At 42.2% G+C, this 21,167-nt stretch overlaps 2 protein-coding genes across 4 annotated transcripts; one reads left to right on the plus strand and one right to left on the minus strand.

The window, feature by feature from the left end:
* Window positions 1-3,339: 3,339 nt before the first annotated feature.
* Window positions 3,340-17,834, plus strand: supt20 (SPT20 homolog, SAGA complex component). Of its 3 annotated transcripts, none has more exons than XM_041952512.1 (24): window positions 3,340-3,380; window positions 3,876-3,972; window positions 4,157-4,192; window positions 4,358-4,483; window positions 5,166-5,292; window positions 5,393-5,496; window positions 6,430-6,546; window positions 6,654-6,707; window positions 7,046-7,185; window positions 7,400-7,556; window positions 7,963-8,019; window positions 8,160-8,237; window positions 9,302-9,471; window positions 9,568-9,600; window positions 9,711-9,822; window positions 10,099-10,204; window positions 11,086-11,241; window positions 11,776-12,088; window positions 12,171-12,286; window positions 12,949-13,004; window positions 13,440-13,550; window positions 14,607-14,697; window positions 15,409-15,497; window positions 16,836-17,834. In XM_041952512.1, the coding sequence occupies exons 2-24, from the start codon at window positions 3,970-3,972 to the stop codon at window positions 16,986-16,988; spliced, it is 2,505 nt and encodes an 834-aa protein (XP_041808446.1). In that variant the 5' UTR covers window positions 3,340-3,380; window positions 3,876-3,969; the 3' UTR covers window positions 16,989-17,834. The 3 variants fall into 3 exon arrangements, with proteins under 3 accessions (XP_041808446.1, XP_041808447.1, XP_041808448.1); XM_041952513.1 differs by having other exon boundaries at window positions 12,174-12,286; XM_041952514.1 differs by lacking the exon at window positions 15,409-15,497.
* Window positions 17,759-20,963, minus strand: exosc8 (exosome component 8). The gene is made up of 11 exons (XM_041952515.1): window positions 20,936-20,963; window positions 20,469-20,505; window positions 20,289-20,352; window positions 20,120-20,193; window positions 19,978-20,023; window positions 19,446-19,551; window positions 19,281-19,326; window positions 19,086-19,182; window positions 18,729-18,849; window positions 18,519-18,625; window positions 17,759-17,976 (listed from the first exon to the last, which is right to left on the minus strand). Exons 1-11 carry the CDS (start codon window positions 20,950-20,952, stop codon window positions 17,858-17,860), a joined length of 834 nt encoding a protein of 277 aa, XP_041808449.1. The 5' UTR covers window positions 20,953-20,963; the 3' UTR covers window positions 17,759-17,857.
* Window positions 20,964-21,167: the final 204 nt, after the last annotated feature.

The following is a 21,167-nucleotide window of genomic DNA, read 5'->3' on the forward strand; positions in this document are numbered from 1 at the left end:
CTTCTCAGGAATACTGCCACGCACTTCAGTCTCACATTCAGTCTTTTCTCCATAATGGTTTTCTTCAATACAATGTCCAGCTCTTCAGCTGTTCAGTATTATGTGCTTATTCTTTCCAAGTTCCAACCAAGCACAGTCTATTACTGATGGGGAGCAAGAGAATGAATTATTGTGAGGATGTATGTCAGTTCAGCACCACAGCCTGGGTCTGTGGTAATGTCCTGGATATAGACCAGTCGGGGTAAAGAGATGCAGAGATGGTGCTGGTCACTGGCCAGAAGAGTGAACTTTCTTTTTTCTTCACTCTTTTTCTTTATCTTTTCATTTGTACACAGAAGTGGTCAGATACTGTCTGCAAGTGATCAACTCTGATGAAAACCAGTGATGTCTCATTTCTGATCAATTAGTCACTTAACAAAGCAAGTTGTGGGATTTGAGTAACCGGAGAAACTCGCAGTAATGAGCCAACGTGAACCTTTTTTTAATTAGCGGCACATGTGGATTCAAACTGAATGTGAAATCCTGTCCTCTGTGTATAGAACAAAGACTCTTACAAGCTTACATTTTGAAATGTGACTGACCCCAAGCAAGCCCTGTCATGTATGTGGACTTTAAGCTCCTGAAAGAAAGGATGTGTGTGTGTGAGCACGTGTGTGTGGGGGTGGGTGTGTGGGTGGGTGCGTGAGTAGGTGGGTGTATGGGTATGTGTGTGTGCAGCCCTTGAGGACTTGTCCCGACTGAGCTCCACCCAGAACCTTTCTGCCCTCATAAAGGAAGTACTTATACTGCTCATACATTGATGTTGAAAGAACACCTTTCAGGACAGGCAGCCAGAAGTAAAAAACTAAACTGCTCACAGAAGTTTAAACCAATAACGTTTACAATGCAATTATGTAACTTTTCTGTTTAATCCAAAACCAGCCTCTTATTCTTATTATATAAAATGCTGTCATTGGCAAGTCTCTTTGCACTTCTTAATCTTATTAATTGACCTTTTGACTTTGTTTCATTTTTTTCACTTTCATGAAGCTCGAGACATAACATAACGGTCAACAATCAAGTCGGAGCACTCGGCCTGAGGCAAAATTCTGAGGTGTTTTTGAGTGACACATATGGAAAAAAGTGTTCGAAATTGTGTGACTTTTATGTCATCTAAACCTGTAAACTTGAGTGATTCTCTGCACTCTGCTGGGCATGTCCTGAAGTCTGATTGGCCACCCCAAGTGCTACCCCATTATCCTAAAGTGTGACTGGCTATCTGCCCAGTGAGAGGCGGGACCTTAGTTCAAACCAACTGTTTGACAAGTGGAGGTAAAATTTCTTTTTTAAGGCCTTAAAGAATAAAGTACAGAAGCTTTATATCATATTTGTATGGTGTGTGGTTTGTATTGTCTGTTGTGTTGTGATTGGTAGGATTAGTTATCTGTCATATCTTTTAATGCACTTATTGTAAGTTGCTCTGGTCAAAAGCATCAGCTGAATGAATGGAATGGGATATAAGAAATATTTTTAAAAATTAAACACAGGAATGTAACAAACCCTAAGATACTTACCTAAGATAAGTAATTAAAGTAGATATTATTGCTATTCTGTGTGTGTGTGTGTGTGTGTGTGTGTGTGCATGCACGCGCACGTACTTGCTACCCCTGCATAAGTCAGTGCTGTACTTGGGCCATCCCAGTAAAAAAAAAAAAAGTCTGGGCACGTTACTGGTTCTCTGGATGTTTTATACATACATTTATGGAAAAATGTTGAACTTTATAATGTCCTCAAAAAATGCTGTAAATGTCTGTTGTACACATTATGTGCACAAATCGTTCTCTTATTTGCAAGTGGAAATTTAAAATTCTTATAAATCTATAGAAAATGTTGCTGCCGTTGGCCTGCTCCACTGTGGCATTCAGCCTAATGAATCTGCTATCCTGCTCTTCCCCCTACTGTACAATTATGGGATTTCAACACACCAAAAAGTATACACTGTATATGCTATAGGCAGATGTTGCTTCTTTTCCACCCTCCTCAACTTGTTCACCATCTTTATTGTGATTCCCTTAAATTTGTTGTGACATTTTTTTTTTCATTGTCCCCCTTCATAACTAAAGCCAACAGTGTTACTATAACATTGTCTGTCAGAGAATCCTGCTTTTGCTGACAGCCTCCATATCAGCAAAATTGGCTAATCAAAACTTGCAAAGGTTGATCCTTTTATTTACATACACATCAGGTCTAATTATTTTACAGAATATGTCAGTTCCATTTAGTATTTTTTCTTGCGCCGGCTGGTAGAGTGCAATATCTGAACTGTAATGCAGCAGTGACAATCCAGCTGATTGGTCTTGGATTTTTTATTAGGCTATAATATCCATGCTTCTATTTGGATACTTTAAATTCAGAGTCAGCAGTCTAATTAGCATATTAATCATTATTCCTACTCTGATAGCCAGGCTATAATCTCTGTTAATTACCTTTGGCAGTCTGTTTATGGACAGTGAATCCAGGGAGCAAGTCAAATACACTAAACAAAGCAGCTTCCAAACAGACCCAAGGAGACCAGAGCACAGTGCAAAAGATGACCATAACAATGGCTGTAACAAAACATGCAATACTTGCAAGACAACATGCAAGACACATTCAAACAAGTTGGTATTTATGTGCTCCCTTTCTCCCTGCTCTGTGTGCAAAGTTAGTTCCTATGCTAGAATATTGCCTTTTCCCAGATTTGCTGTGTGGTAATGTGATAAGACATTATTTAAGGAATATGCAACAAATAACCACAAAGCTTGGTGATAAGACTGACAAATAAAGCAGGACGTACCTGTCTCTTGTCATCTTCTGATGTGCTGTAATGATTCACATTCCTAAATAATCTTTTAATGAAATTTGCATATTCTTGTTGACACATAGTAATCTAGAAGCTTACAGGTCAAGACCCCATATCTGCAACTCCATTATTAAGCACTATAATGTCTTGTGTATTGCTTTCTGAACATCAAATACAAGCATAATTTAATCCTAAACACACAAAATCATTAAGTTGTATTTGTTTTGTTTTTTTAAATGAAGGGCTCATTGCTTCATTTCAGTTTCTGAGCAACTACCTGATTATAGTGTGTGCAGATTGGCGCTGAGAAAGAGGACAACAGTGACAGTGTGCAGAAAGTTGTCAACATTTCTCAGGCATGAATATCTACCATCACTTGTAAAGCAGGCACTTAGTGAAGCCCCGCCCACCGCTGCCCAAACCGGAAGTTTAGCTGTTGTTGTCACACTGGAAGAAAATGGCTGCTGCTCCGACTTTTTTTCAATGAAGACACTGATATTTCAATTTCATTTCGTTTTCCAGCGTTGGAGCTACAGTCGACCGCTATGCAACCTGAAAGGCAAGTCCATCCTGTTCGCTGAGATTGACGTCGCTTTATCGGTTTGTGCCTCAGACGACGTAACATCATTAGCGTAGCTAGTAACTTACAGCTTGCCCACTAGGAACGGGCTAGCATGCTAACGTTAGCTATGTTAGCCTCAACGGCCAGGCATCAACGAGCTTGTTGCTATTGAGCCACTCTCTTGACTGGGCTCACAGTCATCAGAGTTCACTAGCTTGGGCTGCCCGGTTTTATCGACTGTGAGACATATTGTGCATTTATTTACTTTGCTGGAGCACTTAAAATGCAAGCAAACGATGAAACAACTTAAATTAAACTGTTTGGCTCGTCAGTCTTCTTAGCTGTTTGTGTGTGGCATCTGATTGATTTCAAGCCAGGCTACTTGGCATCGGTCCTGTCTTAGTAACCTTCCAGCCACACCGAGTGTATCTGTGTCAACTGGCGTTTGTTTGGTCGTGCTGTGTGCAATACGTCTGCTGTGTTGCTCTGCAGGGTGTGAATGGTCACTCTAGGAAGGTGACAGTTGTGGGGCAGAAAGGACAGCATCGTCTACCGTCACTCGCCTTGCAGCTGGCGGTGGACCACAATGGTAAGTTTCGTCTCATTTATAATTCATAGATCTCTGCATGTCCAGTGGACATCAAGTTGTACACAAGATAAAGCATCCAACCAGAAACCGTTACCAGGACTTGCACAGCTTGTTCTAATCTATCATGTTGGGAGTTCCCATTATGACTGATGTTTTCCATTTTGCTGTTTTTTCCCCCTTAAAGCAACACGTTTTGGAATATGCATTGGATCGAGCCGAGGTAAAAGCTTTTATGTAAATCTTCTGCCTTTGTATGTTTGTAGAAAGAGAAATGAATAGCTTGTACTCACCCTGTTCACGCATTACACGCATTATGCACTGTCCATGTTAGTCAGGCCCTCTCCGTCCCATCATTCATTAATACGGTGTGTTATCTGTTATTCAGTACATTGTTGAAAGTGCTCGACAACGACCAGCCAAAAGAAGAATTTCATCTGGTGGGAGGAAGAGTTTGTATCAGAAGCTCTATGAGCTGTACATGGAGGAATGTGAGAAAGAGCCAGAGTTAAAGGTTTGTATTATGCGACGTGAGGCTCAGTTATGACTAGTTACTAATTATGGCTGTGCATTAAAACCTTGTTCATTCAAGCCTGTATGGAATGGTTGAGGAAAAGTGTGTTGACAATGATATCTAAACATGTATGCACTGGTTTTCTGTTAATTGCAAGAAAGTGTATCAAAGCAAGAGAGGCAAGAAGTGAAAGAGAAGCAGATGAACAATTTTTCCACACTGGAGAGTCAAAGTTAGCTCCTCTTTCATTTACTGTTTATTAATTGCAATAAGCAACTAAAATTGTCTAATTGTGTTTGCAAAACAGTGCTGACAGGTTGATTGGTAAAACTGGACTTTGCCCAAATCGTATTGCCCAAGTCCACATGCACTTAATCATAGAAGTAGTTATTTCTGCTAATTAATTCATTTGCTACATAATAACAAAAACATATTTATACATTAGTAAATGCATGTCATATTTAATATTATTAAACAAACAATGGCAGTCCTCATCTGTTTTCTTTTAGGAAAGCATATAAAACCATTATTTAGCCGCTTTAATTCAAGGTAAATGTTGGTGGAAACTATAAAAGCATATTTTTCTCACATAGAGTTGGCAAGGTTATAACCGTGTGAGATTTTTGTGGCTAATATGGAAGACTTGTCTCTTGTGTGTGTTTTGTTTGTTGTCTTTCTGAAGAATTTGAGGAGAAATGTGAATCTACTGGAGAAGCTGGTGTCTCAGGAGTCCGTATCATGTCTGGTGGTCAACTTGTACCCTGGGAATGAAGGCTACTCTTTAATGCTCAGGGGCAAAAATGGGTCTGGTAAGAGAGGACAATGAAGCAGTTACCAGTTCATTCAGTTGTGTTTTTCTGATCTGTGTATCATTGTCATCTCAACACTCATGTTTGTGTTGCTTTCTAGATTCTGAAACCATCCGTCTGCCATATGAAGAAGGGGAACTACTGGAGTACCTAGATGCTGAGGAGTTACCTCCTATTCTGGTGGATCTGTTGGAGAAATCACAGGTGTGGATGCATCAGGCATGACAGTGGTTAACAGTTAATCTTTTAAAATATGTTTGACTGGTTATGCATGTCGGTCTAATTTGCATACATTCACACACACTGTGCTTAAGGTTTCAGTCAGCCTAGAGCTAACAGTTCCCTTAGCTTGGAGCTAACAGCTTCTTTAGCCTGGGGCTAAATGAAAAATTAAGTGCACTAAATGAATCTCAGTGTGAAAACGCTACTCTTCAGTTTAGTAGTGGTACTAGCCCTATGCTGTACCACATCAAGAACAATCACATGGCTGCTATGTCTGAGGAGGGCTTGCAGCCAAAGATCAAGTCAGTGCTAGCTGGTGGTACGCACTAGTCCAAGGCCATCATTCAGTTGGTGTTCCAAATGATGGAGCCCAATATGCTACCAATCAATGTTGTAGAGGGTTAGCGATTCATAGAGCTAGTTCGGTACCCTGAGTCCGAGTATTGAAATACATTGAATATAGTATATAATATAGTACATTGAAAGAGAAGTCTCAGGAGAAGAAGGATGAGCTAAAACTGAAGCTAGCCAGGGTAGCTAGCTCTGACCACCTACTGCTGGACAGCTCTCAAAAACAACAACTACCTCACAACTACATGTCACTTCATCAGTACTGCCAGGGAGATGAAATTTAGTGTGCTCCTTAGCTCAGAATTAACCAGTTAGTTCCCAGTTGATGGGTGTCAGGCTATATAAAGCAAAATTAACTGAAACTGCCATCTCTAGTATGCATGCAGGTATTCTGAAGCTTCCTCAAAGCCTTCAGACATGTTGCATATTTACTATAAAGAGTATAAAGATATCAGGGCTATACAGGGTTTGTAGTCTTCAACAGTTACTTATTGCCTCTTGCTTAGTAATTTCCCTTTATGTATGATCTGTTGCTTAACATCCACCATATGCAATGTGTCTCAGGTGAACATCTTCCACTGCGGCTGTGTAATAGTAGAGGTGAGAGACTACAGGCAGTCTGGTAATACCAAGATGCCCACCTATCAAAGCAGACACATCCTGCTTCGGCCAACCATGCAGGTAAACCAGTAGAATGCAGGGAAAACTTCTCTCAGATTGGCTACAACAAACAAATACTATGTGAGCAGGTATGATTTTGACCTGGAACGACTGCCTTTGTCCTGCAGACTCTAATCTGTGACGTCCATGCCATGACCAGTGACCACCACAAGTGGACACAGGTGAAGTGCCATTTTTACTATTTCAATGATAAACGAGAGATAAATCACATGTCATCTAACATCTCACTGTCTTGATTTGCCATTTCTTTGTCTCATAAACACAGCACAAAACCTTTTGTTATCTTAGATACTTTTTGTTTGAGCAAATTCAGTATTCATATTGAATGATTTTAGTAATTATTAACTTTTATTCAATTGAAATCCCTCTACATTTCTTCATATAATACACATTTACTTGACTGTAGTAGTAGGCAATCCTCCCCTGTGTGTCTTGAGTCATTTTAGGATCCGTACATTGTCCAGGTGTTTGCTGTAGTGTCTGTGTGTCTCTGCTGTAGGATGACAAATTACAGCTGGAGAGTCAGTTGATTTTGGCCACAGCTGAGCCTCTGTGCCTGGACCCCTCCATTTCTGTCACCTGCACAGCCAACCGCCTGCTCTACAACAAACAGAAAATGAACACTCGCTCCATGAAACGGTACTGAACACAGTCACACAGTCTCCGGTCAGCTCACTTTGAATTCAGTCATGCCAGGAAAAATGAACATTCAAAAACATTCAAAAATGCTCATTTTTGAATGTTTTTTTAATGCAAGAGGTGAAAACAAAAGCTGTGTGACTATGAAAAGAGAAAATCAGTGAATGAAACAAAAGCCTTGATCATTGTAAGACACATGCTTTGTGCATTGCAGGTGTTTCAAGAGACACTCTCGAGCTGCACTGAACAGGCAGCAGGAGCTGTCCCATCTGCCTATGCCACCACAGCTACGACTCTACGACTACCTACAGAGGAGGAAGGAGAGGAAACCTGCTCCTGTCATAGACCTTAAGATCTCAAAGATCGGTAACGTAAGTAGTCAACATGCCTGCAGTTTGATAAGATAAGATGGAGCTGACTGAGGCTTGGGTCTTTCCCTGGGCTTTTTTGAGAAAAAGGTGACAGAGGCTGCAGAATGTGCATGGCATGCACGGTGTAAACATTTAAGGGAAAAAAGATTAATTTAGCTGAAAATCTAAAAAAAAAAAATAGTATGAATGATACAATAGAAGAAGTACTATAATCCAAGAAAAGAGGTAGGTCCTATTTGTCCAGTGTAATAAATCTGTATTGATTTGGAGTCACAAGCTCTTGAAAAAACAACTCAGCAAAGGTCAGTGCATGATATAATTGTGCTCTCTCTCTTGTTTTCTGCTCGTAACTCTTTGTTTATGTCTGCTGTTGTTGTCCTGGATTCTTGACGATTGCCACTCGCAGTGTGTTGACATGTGGAAGCAGAGCAACTGCCAACTAACCGTACCGAATGAAATTGATGTAAGTAGCTCAGTGTTCCTCTCCAACACTGTCACTGAAACATTTGAACCAGCACCACTTAAAACCCACTCAACTCATAGTCTGGCAGTTATAGTGTAGGGTGTAACACACCAAATGGATTTGTTTGTGCATTGCTCTAGGTGGAAAAGTATGCTGTGGTTGAGAAATCTCTGCAGTTGGAGGACTCTCAGCCCACTACTGTGATCTGGCCTGCTGAGGTAAGTGTGACAGGGCATTAACACTCTCTCTGGGTACAGATCGATGATGACTGTTTGCTGTTATTAGAAAGCAGGGGGTATTTGTGTATAATTGCATAATGCTTCATAGAAAACAAAATAAAATGGGACTGTGTTGCCACATAGCCTCTTGGTTCTGGATCTCAGAAAAGATATATCACAAGTGGGTGAATAACCTTAAACAGATTCATTTTTCCACAAAACTGCAGGAGATGTGGAACATTTCTGAATTTCACACAGTCTCCTGCTGTTCTGGAAAAGACCATACTGGACTGCACTTAGACCCTTTCTGGGACATTGTTTCAGTCCATAAATGGTGATGGACTCTTTTTCGCATATTTCCAACATACTTCATCCCTTATGAAAGTCAGTGAGGTACAGGGTAATATTTTCTAGGTGCTGGGCCGTAAAACAGGTGGTGCTGTGCACAGGCAATGTCACAGACCAAGGCCACTTGGTAAAGCCAGTGTTAATGTTTGTGATTACACATTAAACAACGGTTCTCATTTTTCTGTGTGATTACAATTTGCCCTTGCCTCTCATTTCTCTTCCTCCTCTGCCTTTTCTCACTCTGTCTTAAAAAGTTTTCTTTAATATTAGATCAAATCAAAAATATTCATGGAAGCAAAGCCAGAAGTGCTTTTTCCAACCTCTTTGATGTGTTTAATCAGCATAATTCATTCAGACCTTACTGCCAGAGTTCCAGAGAAACCAAAAACACTGAAGTCACAAGACAATGCAACAACATAAATACGTCAAACTCCTTAAATAAAAAAGCTATTTGCTAATTTCTTGAGTGTAAATACCAAAATCCTCTCCACTTAGTGTAGCATTCCTGACACAGAGTAGGGCAGTTTCATTGCACACATCCTCTTGCAATTATGTTTCAAAGTTGGTTAATTCTGTCAGTCAATATGGGATGCTGAGACTTGTCTACTTGCTAGCCTGTTGAGCCATTATCAAATGACATGACACCACTGAGCTTAATTCTGCATGTCATGCAAACCTCTTTCACTCAGTTGTCTTTGTCCACTTTGTTTACACAGGAAGTTGTAGATGACTACACGTTTGAGTGTGAGGTGGGGGGCCAAGCCCAGAGGACCAAGGTGTCTATCTTCCAGTCGATGGGAGACCCGCTGGTGTATGGGAAGATCTACTGTGCTAAAGAACCAAAAGCAGAGGAGGACAGCACAGACCTAAAGCTCATACATCCCCCGTAAGGACAGCCTGCGAGAAAGATTCAGTGTACACGGCTGAATTTAAAACGCCACTCTGAAGTCACTCATCTTTGCCTCTTTTGTCTCATTCACAGCTTCCTCATAGGCTCAAAGATCGATGCAGACAGGTGAGAGGCCGTGTTTGCTTTTATCGTGAAGCTAACCCTGTCAAATACTCAGTTGTTTTTTTTATGCTGTTGGAGACAATGGTATACATTTTGTGCTGTTTGTTTCATAGGTTTCTTAATCAGTACAAAGGAGTGTATGAGAGAGATGTGAAGTGTCAGGTCAAGATGTCCCATAACTCAGGCAGCGTGGGACAGGGGCCTCCCTCCCCCAGCAAAGATGAGGTAAGTACTGCCTTGCTTGGATGTAGGAAAAGTTCATGGTTGATTTGAGTAGAGACTGAAAGGCATTTAGACCTCATTTTTGTTTTGCAACTGATTCAGCTGACATGGAGGGGCTTTATCTTATCTGACTTTTTTATTTTTTTGATGATTTTTTTCAAAATAATGTAACTTTGATTACTATAGTAAAGTATATTGAGCCTGATTGGTTGAGCTGTTGTGATTCAGCATTGGTGAGAAGTATTGTGACTAACAAACTGGTTTAAATGCCAACTGCAGGGTGATGGTATTTCTCCACTGGTCCAGACGTCTGTTTTGGGTAAAGGGGTGAAGCACCGACCCCCTCCCATCAAACTGCCTTCAGGATCAGGCAGCAGCTCCTCAGGTACATCTGACAAGGATAAAGCACACACATGACTCCTGAGAGCAGTGTGGTAGGAAATAGACACAGAAAGAAGGGCAAAATTGGTATATAGCATAATTTGTGTAAAAATCTCCATCTATGGCAATCTATGGTACTTACTTTTCACTCCAACAAGTATTAAGAAACTGAATGAACCAAATTCACACCCTTTCTCTAGGGGTTAGTTGAAAGAAGGTCTGGAAACTGTAGAAAATCACAAACCGAAGTAGACAAGACAGGTTGATGGGAAAAGGGTTTGAGCAAACCTTAAATGGCAGCAACAGAACTTCTGGACTGCATCAAACATCATAGTTTCATTAACTCAGCAGCACAGAAGTGTTAGAGGCGGCTTTCCTGGCTAGCATTAAGCCTGCTGGGTGATACTGAGGTTAGATGCTACAGGGGAAGAACTGACCCTGTAGCGTTTTCTCTCTGTCTCGGGGGTGAGCTCCTCCAACTACGCTTGTTACTGTCAGTGCAATAAAACGTCAGAGAGTAAAAAGCCAATACTTTATCAATACACCCCTTTTATAAGCATATACCTATAGAAAAGTAATATTTCATCTGATCTGTCCGCAGTCTTTCATCCACTGCCGCTCTGTTTTATACAAGCACAGCGCGCCAGCTCGGCTATTAGCAAAACAAAAGCTGTCTGTATGTAGTCTAACTGTTTAGCTTAGTTTGCCACGTATCTTAAAATGAGGCAAACCATCCCCTCCTCCTTCTGCCAGCAAAGCAATAAAGATCAACTACGCTCTGTTGCATCACTGCTAACCAGGGTGGATCCAGATCTATTCAGTACTCCATATTTGTGATTATGAAAAGGGTGAAGTAAATATATCAACTACTCTTTTTTTCATCAGGTAATCCATATAGTTCACAAACCACCAGTGGTCTACTCAAGTGTCCTACGCCCCCTCCAGCCAAAAGCCAGTCTCTCAACAGGAAGCACTCCATGGAGCTGAGCCAGGTGGGCCTGATGTCGCCCGCCTCCCTCTCCCCTATGGGTTCCACACAGAGTGAGTACAGCCGAGTCTGACCAACTGTTGGGCTGCTTGCTTTCATCAGTGAATGTGTTGTACTGGAATGTCTTACATCAGCTCTTCTCAAGCCTCAATTTTTCCAAATCTGGATTTTTTCCCCGTAATTTATGAAAAATGAACTGTAAGAGGGTCCAGTTCTTAAGAAATAGGGAAGAGCACATAAAAAGCATAAAACTATAGGCACGTATCCGAAACTTGTCTATCACATGGAATATTGCATCAATAAAGCCTATTCCCCTGTAGTGTTTTGTATTCTGACTAGACCCAGCTGCTACACATAAAGGGGGTGAAGTTTTGACATGAAAAGAGACTCATAATTTACATTTAATACTTAAGCTGTTATTCAGGACGATTAGCTTCCATTTAGCCATTTTATCATCTAATCAAGAGCCAAATTGATATGAGTGTATAATTTTGTCATTTTAGGCTCTTCCTTATAAAACTGAGTGACACCTGCTGAAAAGTTGCCCTCTCTGTCTTAATTGTTTCGTCTGTTTTGACCCACTTTAGGATCGGGGACCCCCAAGCCATCCACCCCCACCCCCACCAACACGCCGTGCTCGACCCCACACCCCGCTGACTCCCTCGCCGCTCCTCTCTCAGTGACCCCTACCCCTTCAGACCCCGCCATGGTTCAGAGCCAGTCACAGCCCGCCCTCCTTACCCCCTTCACCCAGCAGCCACTGGCCCTAAGTCAGCCCCTGCCCGTCATGACCATTCCCCTGCCCACCATGGGTACGTCCATCACCACGGGAACCACATCGTCGCAGGTCATGGCCAACCCGGCGGGCCTCAATTTCATCAACGTGGTCAGCTCTGTCTGGTAAGAGAATAAATCGTCTCTGATGCCACGCTGTCACTTGCTGGTCACAGTCACTTTTGACGATCCTGTTCTGTTGGTGCAGCAGTCCTCAGACCCTGATGAGTGGCTCCAACCCCATGCTGGGTCCAGGCCTTAACCTGAGTGGAATCCTGCCACCTGGAGGGCTGATGCCCACCATGCAGTCAGCAGCACAGACTGGTAAAGAGATTTCAATGCTATGTCCCCTTATTTATTACTATAATTGGTTATGAGCCATGTGGAGCAGGCTGGAGACCACCCTCCATCAACAAATCCTTGGGTGTAATAGAGAATTCCTTTCCAGGGGTGCTGACCCTAACCTCTGACCTCTCTGTAGAGGGGGAAACATTAGGACACCTACAGCACAATCAGCAATTTTTAGCTGACCAGGAAGACTATTACTGCATTGCTCAAGGACATTTTGGGCTCTGTATTACATAGTGTATCAGAAGACTTTACAACAACAAAATTTCCAGACCCAGCCCAACCACAACTCTTCCAAAAATCTTATTATATAAAGGGAAAATTTGGAAGAAACCTTAAAGAAGCATTTGAGAGAGAGAGCCACTTTCCTTGATTTGCCGTGTGTGCAACAGGAGTCATAGGTATAAAAAAAGACTTTTACAGAAAATGAACAGAAAGTTGTAATAATAACTGGAAACAAAAGAGGTTCACAATGTGCAGTAACATGTGGTTTTAATGAAGTCCAATACTAATGTGTGTTCAGATCCAGTTAAAGAAGTCCAGTGGGTCTTATGAAAGAGTCCAGAGATAGGTTTATACAGTAAGGAAAATTCTCTGTTTTTTCTGTCTGTTGAGTGTAACTGTGATTTGTGTTGCAGGGAGTCCTTTTGGCCTGAACAGCACTGCTGGGTTGAGACCACTGAACCTCCTGCAGGTATGACTCTGAACCAGTCTGTAACACTATTAGTAGCATGCACTGGGTATTTGTTTGACGTAGCGGCTTGCCCTGATCGTGCACCTGTGTTACTACACCTGGAATAGTGATGAGCTGTGTGTGAATTCACTGCACAGCTCAGTGTCCTCCCACTTCCTTTTCCTTTACCTCGTTGGATATGCCATGTGGTGTACACCCTTTATCAAGTTGTTCTAGTTCTGAAATTCTGATAGTGGTAATGGTCTTGTTACCTTGTGTCGTTTGATTGCTCTGTTAATTCTCCCGTTTCCCTCTGGTCTTATCCCTTTGTGCATCATTTCTTTCCCTCTGCCTGTCTTCTCTCCATCTCCAACCCTTCCTTCGTCCTCACCTCCCTGTCCGTTACTCCCCTGCTTTTTGTTGGTGTGTGTGTGTGTTTGTGTTTTACATCTCCAGATCCCCACTGGTCCTCTCATCTTTAACTCTCTGCAGCAGCAGCAGCTGTCTCAGTTCTCCCCACAGCAGAGTCAGTCGGCCACCTCCAGCCCTCAACAGCAGGGGGAGACGGTGAGGCACACACATGGTGACACACACACACACAGTCAAAAGAATTCTATTAACGTTATCTGATGATTTCTTCATTCAGTAGTTGGTACAGCAACAATGGGATATTGTGTTAGATCCAGAATTGGAATTTAATAATGTTTATGTAAGAGAGATTTATAGAGTCCATGTTTGCACATTTCTAAAGTAGATACCACACGTCAGCATGTTAAAACAGAAGCTTGGGGAGAGTAAGAGTAAGTGTCCAAGGCGGAAGTCCAAAATGAAGTAGTGGGGCAAGGATGTATGACCAACAATGACCGAAGTGTGCTGACAAATATGACTTTAGACCAAGAATCTGAAACTGCTCCGGTGACCCGGTCAAAGGACAGACTTTAATCAAAATGGGAATCAGTGGAATGATGTCATGGCAGCTGTGGCGATGCTCTACATCATATAAGAGCGAGGTTGAACAAACCTGCGAGGAAAAATGGGAGAAAAGCCCAGAATCCAGCATTGCTGAGGTGATACTGACAGATTCAAGACAATGCTGTAACCACTGCCAAAACACCTCATAGCCACCTAATGACTGGACCCTCAGATGAGAACCAGCAAAGTCAGTATCATCTTTTAAAAAAGCCTTTTTAGAAATGTAGTTTTGATTCTGGTTCATATTTGCTCTGGTTTTGTGCTTCTCTTCTTTTTGTCTTTTACTGTTATTCTTTTAAACAGCATCTTGCTTTGTTAAGTCCAAAAAGATAGTGGTGTGCTCAAAAGGTAGATAAATCAATGCTTGGTCTCTCGAAGAAGAAAAGGTTTAGATCTTCAAACGCGTCCAAAACAAAATAATTTCAATTATAAGTTTTTGTTCTAACTTGTTTGTAGCTTTTGCCGGTGCCTCAAGTTTGCTTTTTTGGGTATTTTGTAAGTTTCTCTTGAGACTACAGTTGAATATTATGGTGAGACACTGCACACATCCCTGTTCAAATCTCTGCGGTTTTGTGATGCAGTGAGCAGGTGTGGGTGGCAAATGTGTGTGATGATTTGGCTGTCCTGTGTTACCTTTGACTGTCTTTGCAGGGTGAGCAGGGGTCAGATCAAAGTTTAGGAAACCAGCAAACAGCGGTCATCAACCTGGGAGTCGGAGGCTTCATGTCTCAACAGGCAGCAGGTATGACCTACATCCACAGCAGACGCACGAATACACATGAAACCCGCACAGATTTCTCCAAGACATTTCTCTTTGTTCAGTCCTTTAAGCTGTTTCAAAACAAATTGAGACAATGTCACTAACTAGCACTAATAAGATAAGATTTACTAATGTATTTGTTATTGTAGTTACTGTACAGCAGGCCTCATAGACTGTAACTGAACGTGATCATTTTGCTGTAGTCAGCCATTGTTCCTCTCAGTGGAACATGTATCGATTTACAGGAGAGACTCAACTTCCCCTTCTTCTCTGCTACATTCTCTTTTTTATTTTTCCTCTGTTGTTTTGTTTTGCCCCCACCCTTATTTCTTTCCCTCCTGCACTGCCTTCCTATCCTCCTTCTCCACCTCACTCACGCCTTTCGACCCTGTTCCTGCTATTTGCACATAATCCACTCAAAAATGCCGGTGCACACGGTCACGTACCTGTGCTGTTGGCTTTCCCTGCATTATTCCCTCTTTTTTTCTTCTTTTTCTTCTATGTCATCTCTTGTCATCCCTTGTGTGTGGTTATGGATCACTGAAACCACACCCCCCTCCACCCCCCCTTGATATCCCCCTTTCGTATGTGCATTTCCTCTCCACACTTTACTCCATTCCTTCTTCTGCTCCTCTCCCTCTTGCCGTCACGTCCTTCCCTCTGGGGCTCCCTCTCTCCCTCCTACCCCCTTAGTGCTGTCCCAGTTGGGCTGTGGGCTGGACGGGTCTGGGCCCCCGCTGCCTTCTCCAAGGCTTCAGCAGCAGCACCAGCCACAGATCCAAGTAATACAGCAACTTTAACATCTATGTACACATATGTTTGTAGAGACTAGATTCATCAGCCAACTCTCCACGCCTTTACTTAGCAGGCAGGTGTATGTTGTGCTACACGATAAACTGTCTGGGAAATCAGTTGCGCTCTGTGTTGAAGTCAAAAAAGCAATCTCTGAATCTTTCTTTACACATGACCTCAGTATTTCCATCAGACCTGGGTATAATTGATTAAAAAAATACCTTGCAAACAGTTATGTAGTGTATGTCACAGAATGAAAGACATTTTATGACCTTTAGGAACCTGAATTTGTTAATATTTGGCATAGCCAACCATGTAAATCAAATGAAACATTTAAATATTTAGTCTTTTCTTAAAATGTCACGTTTTATATACAGTAAAAACAATAACTTAGAATTAATTATTTTTGTGTTTACTTTTTATTTCTACGTAATTAACTAATTAAACTTCTAATAAATAATTGTAGCCGGATCACCCCCAGGTCTGATTTTCATCAAAAGCCTTGTGGAATATCTTTTCTCTGTTGTAGATCCACACCATTCACTCCATCTTGTGTTGTGTGTTTGGTTAATATGTTTGACAAAGACGACAGCAGTCTCTGTAGTGCCAGCAACCCACACACCAGAGCTTGTGGCGCTTCCAAAGGCAGCAACTAACAGCGTGTCGTACTGGGAGGCATGTTCTTACAAAGCACTTAGCGACAGGATCTGAAATACTGTCTGGTACATGCTCAAATGTTGCTTACTGCATCATGACAGATTAGAGATGAGAGGCCGCTACACTATAAGCATGAATTGTAAGGTGTTAAAAGATTTTTTTTTTTTTTTTGCCCAGTTGAAGTTGCTGACTTACTCTGAGCAGAAAGCACGATTGCTGAGCTGCATGTGTGTTTTTGCCAGGATCACAGCCAATAATTTGTGTCTCCAGAACGCCACTGGTGCTGCTTGACTGTATCCTGCCTCACTCCCCAACACACCCCAACCTGCCCTGAATCTGTGCCCTTTCCCTCTCCTCCCTCCCCTCTGCAACCCATTAACCACTCTTCTGTGTTTCTCCGCACACTCCTCTTGTACAGTATGTCGTACCAGGCTCTAGTTCAGCTTCACTAACCCATGCCACGTATTCTAGACATTTTATGACACAAAGCATTCTGCTGGTAATTTTATTAAGTTTCAGTGAGTCTGCTTAATAAACAGCAGTTTTTTTTAACCGTGCTGCAGATGCTTACACGCATCTCTTCCACTGACAAAAACATGCATTCTGTTGCTTGTAGTAATACACTGAAATCCGCTCTGATGTGTTTCTCATCTTTCTTCTGCACCGGACAGTTGCAATTCTTGCAGCACCAAATGCAGCAGCAGCAGCAGCAAATGGCTATGGGAGCAGCAGCTCCTCAGGGGGGAGCGCCACGGCAACATACCGCCAGCCAACCAAGAAGTAAGAGGAAGAGGAGCATGCCACAGCCCCTCCCTAAGTCATGACAGACTGAAATCACACTAAGAACCCTTTTCCCAAGCTACACGAGGACGTGAATGATCCATACTGTGCTCTTTGTCTGCCTCACTGTGGAGACTGCAGACAAGAAAAATAAGACTTTTGTCCTTTCTGTGTCTTTTTCTAGCTGACAAATTTGTATGTAATGGTTGTCAGAGGTTTTGGAGAACCAAAACTGTGTCCACCGTAGAGGACGGGGTTTTTAGAACAGAGAGCCCTACACTTAAAGAACCTTAGTGATATTTTTTTGAGATGAAACAAGACGGTTCTTGTAGGTAGCGGGGCTTTCACAGTAACACATCACCCCTTCAGGAAGACTTTTCTCTATGGGGGCCCATGTGGACTGAGAGGATCATGAATGCACATTCTCAGAGGTTTCCTCATGAGCCTGCCTTTGCTTGGTTGACCCCGGTAGGAACTGCCCTTTAAGCACGGATCCCAGCTGAGCTTATTGACACCAAATCCTCCACATAACCATTACATGTGAAAATGCAAATCTGATCTTGGAGTAGTGCCTGGGGGCAGCTCTCTACCTCTCAGTCTGTCTGTCGGAAGTCTTTCTTCTGTTAGCCATCTCGGCACAGGGCTCAACCGGAGGACTCAAGATAAACATGCAAGACGGCGTACCTGCTTTTGTACAGCACATTTTAAAAAGGCATTTCCTTTTAATGAGTTCAGGAGCCTTGAGCGTATTCTTACAAGACATCAACTGAGTGAGTGTGTGACACATTTCTGGACACTGAGAAATAATTTTTTAAGCAGTCTTTGTCAGCAGTTTTATTGTTATTAAAAAAAAGAATATATATTGACAATGGAAAATACAGCTTTTAGATAAAAAAGCGTTGTCTGAGGCTCTTTATTTTGCTGTCTTCAAACTATGTATGACTTTGTCGATGAGTTTCTGGATCTCTCTCTGTCGCGCTGTCGCTCTGCTGATACACTCCTGCAGCTTCTCTCCCGACAGTGACGTCCCCCCTGAGCCACAGGGAAAGATTGTTTCATCAGTGTGTTTTGATGCCTACACTGCAGGAGCTCCATTCATGCACTGTTTGTCAGTTTGGGACTGGGACTAAGTCCTCATTTTTTTCTTGTAAGAGGACTTGATACTGAAGCAGTATAAGTAGACTTTGCCTCACTTTATGCTAGCAATGTTCATGCAAAACAGTGAATGTCAAGTTTCAGTTGAGGAAAAACATCAGTTATATTCTGGAAAAACAAAATGGCTACCAACAACAAAAAACCCCCCTCAAAACTAAATTTCACTATGAACACAACACACTTTTTAAAGGTGCAAGTGAAAAACAATAAGACTGTGTGGTTTTTATGTGCGTATTTGCTTCATATGAATCGAATCTCTACAGAAATGCAAACAACCTGCAAAGGAAAGAGATGAGACAGTAGTGGGAAAAAGACTGGAGGGTAGATGAGCTTCTTCAGCCCTGAATTTTTGACAACAGGGAGTTCCTAATGAGTCTTCCTTTGTGTAAGAGGCTGGATTCACACAGACTGTTTCTGACCTGGTTTGTGTAGAGTGCAGAGTCGATCTTCCTCATCCGTCACCACAGTGAGCTGAGCGGTGGACAGACCCTCTTCCTCAGCGGTGGGGTCTACGATCAGTATGGAGCTGCACGGCGAGCATGCCGGGATTACAGAAGATTCACGTCATACTTGTAACCACAGAATACAATTTTTGTCCTGGTTAGACGAACTGAAAATCATTCACTTACTCATCGAAGACGCAAAAGGAGGCACCAACTGGATGTTTGTGAACACGAAGCCCTCGTCTCTTTTCTAAATTCACCTCGGGGGCGCACGTCTCTGTGTTGATGGTGACCTCTGGGAGTTGTGCTGTGGAGAGCAGGGAACCAAAGTTAGTATTAGTATACTTATAGAAAAGCAGCTTGCAAAACTGATACATCTCTTTGAGGCCACAGAGGCAGGCAGGATATTTGAGTGCAGTATGGAACGAAACAGCAATAAATAAAAATGGCAGGCAAAGATTTCTGATCATGAAAAAATAATTTACATACAATGAAACATTAAAAAACAAATAACTTGTGCTACCAGTCTTTTACAGCACATACTGTTCTTCAGGGCAGCCAGCAGGGCAATGAGACAAGCGTCCAACACATTCCCGTCGTAGTCGAGACACATCAGGTCACAGTAGAGCACCCAGCAGAGCTGCAACCAGAATCAGCAGAATCAGGACAGATGACCCCCAACGTGAACAACAATCACAATCCAACAGGATCAGCGTATGTGTATGAGTCTGGCTTTACCTTTCCCCTGTCAATGCACAAGTCCTCCGTCTGTATCACTTCAGAGCTGCAACACCCATACAAAAGACACTTCGGTGAGTAAAAATCGGTGGCAGGCATTGAGGGACTTCACATCATGGTGCTGTGAAATGAAAACTAAGACATGTGTATTGAAGTCTGTCACACCTTTCAATAACATCAGCGACGAACTGGCTGGCAGCCTGCGCCTGCTCTCCTGGAGGGCCCGGCCGAAACCGAGAGGAGCACAGAGGCGGCAGGTCCACGTTGGGCACTAAAGAGGGATGCAGAGAGCACCGCAGTCAGTGTTTGTTCAGATCCCCATTAGCTGCTGTGTCACCATATAAAAACATACAGACTGACAATATAAAGCAACACCACTTACACACAACTAAAATACAACACACAACATTTGTACACACTATAAACTTAACAAATGAGAATGACTTGATACCCATAAGATACACAAAAAATCAAATCAGATACATGATAAAAACAGGCATGGTCCAAAAAAAATAAGTAGTCCTTCTAGTTTATTATGCTGTTTATTATTTTCTCATACTTGTGTACCTCACAGCACAGATAAATTACCAGCTACTAACTTATTTAAAAAAAATAAACATCTGATTTGAATTGTAAATGCAAATCAATCATGTAAAGTTTCATTATAAAGTTTAATGAACCTTTATACTGTACTTACCAATGTAACCTTTCTCAGGTGCCTCCACTGTAGGGTTTGCCAGCTCCTGCAGATGAAGATATATAAGAAATCAGTGGGCATCTGTTTACCTGGTCCAGATGGACGGAAATAAGGTTTTTAGCGTCTATTCACCATCACTCACCGCTTTGATCCCGCAGATGACCGTGGTGTTTCCAACCTTCACCAAGGCTGAGCCATCTGCCGTGGATATGGACCCTGAACAGAGAACATCATCCCATGTCGACAACAGAAAAAACACAGTAACACACACATGCACACCTTGGATCCGTGGATGGATCCCTGTCTCTCACCTATGTTCAGTGTTGTGGTTCTGAATTCTGACAGCTCCCGTCCATCAGGTCGACAGTTTTCTTTCTGAAAAGAGAAAATGTGACATGAGTAATAAACAGGAAATCACTTCCAGTCAATTAGCAGAACCTGCGTGTCGGCTTTGGGCTCAATGAGGACCGTTTCCTGTTTTCATCACTGACCAGAAAGCTTCTGTGGTACTCCAGAGGCTCGGCAGTCCTGGAAGGGTACGAGGGTACATGGAAAAAAGTTAACAGTGAGTAGCTGTTGGCTTCTTGAGACTGAAACTCACAAATAACTTTTAACCGTAGTGACAGATCTGTTTATTCGCCTGTAATTCAGGATTCGGTTGTATCCCAATGACAACAGGACAATGAGAAAACTCTCATTAAATTATCTAGTTACTGCTCCTGTCGTGTTAGCTGACTATCCAGGCTGTAAATGTAATAACTACAACGGGACACAACTCTTGAACTGGTCTGAATGGAGTTCGCTGTCAAATGTTTGTCATGCCGGTCATTTACTTTAATAAAAGCAGTCAATTATCGGAAACAATCTGCCGCTACTCATAAATCAATTTCAGAGGTGAGAATAAAACACACAAAAACTGATATTTTCGGTGTAATAGCTACAGTTTTAGCATTCTTACTTGAAACCAGCCGCCATGATGTTTTGATTGACCACGTGGGTTTGGTGTACGTACTACGGGAGCCGGTCGGAGGCAGCGCGCCAGGGATAAAATGCAAAACGTCCTTCAAAATTAGTCCAGTTTCCTAATGCAGGCCCGTTTATGACGGTTTATTATATAACTTATCAACAAATAATAATAATAAGAATTTAAAAGTTCTGCTCCCTCTTTCAAAGTAAGTAATGTTCGATAT

Source organism: Chelmon rostratus, chromosome 14, assembly GCF_017976325.1.
Source record: "Chelmon rostratus isolate fCheRos1 chromosome 14, fCheRos1.pri, whole genome shotgun sequence".
Classification (NCBI taxonomy): Eukaryota; Metazoa; Chordata; class Actinopteri; order Chaetodontiformes; family Chaetodontidae; genus Chelmon; species Chelmon rostratus.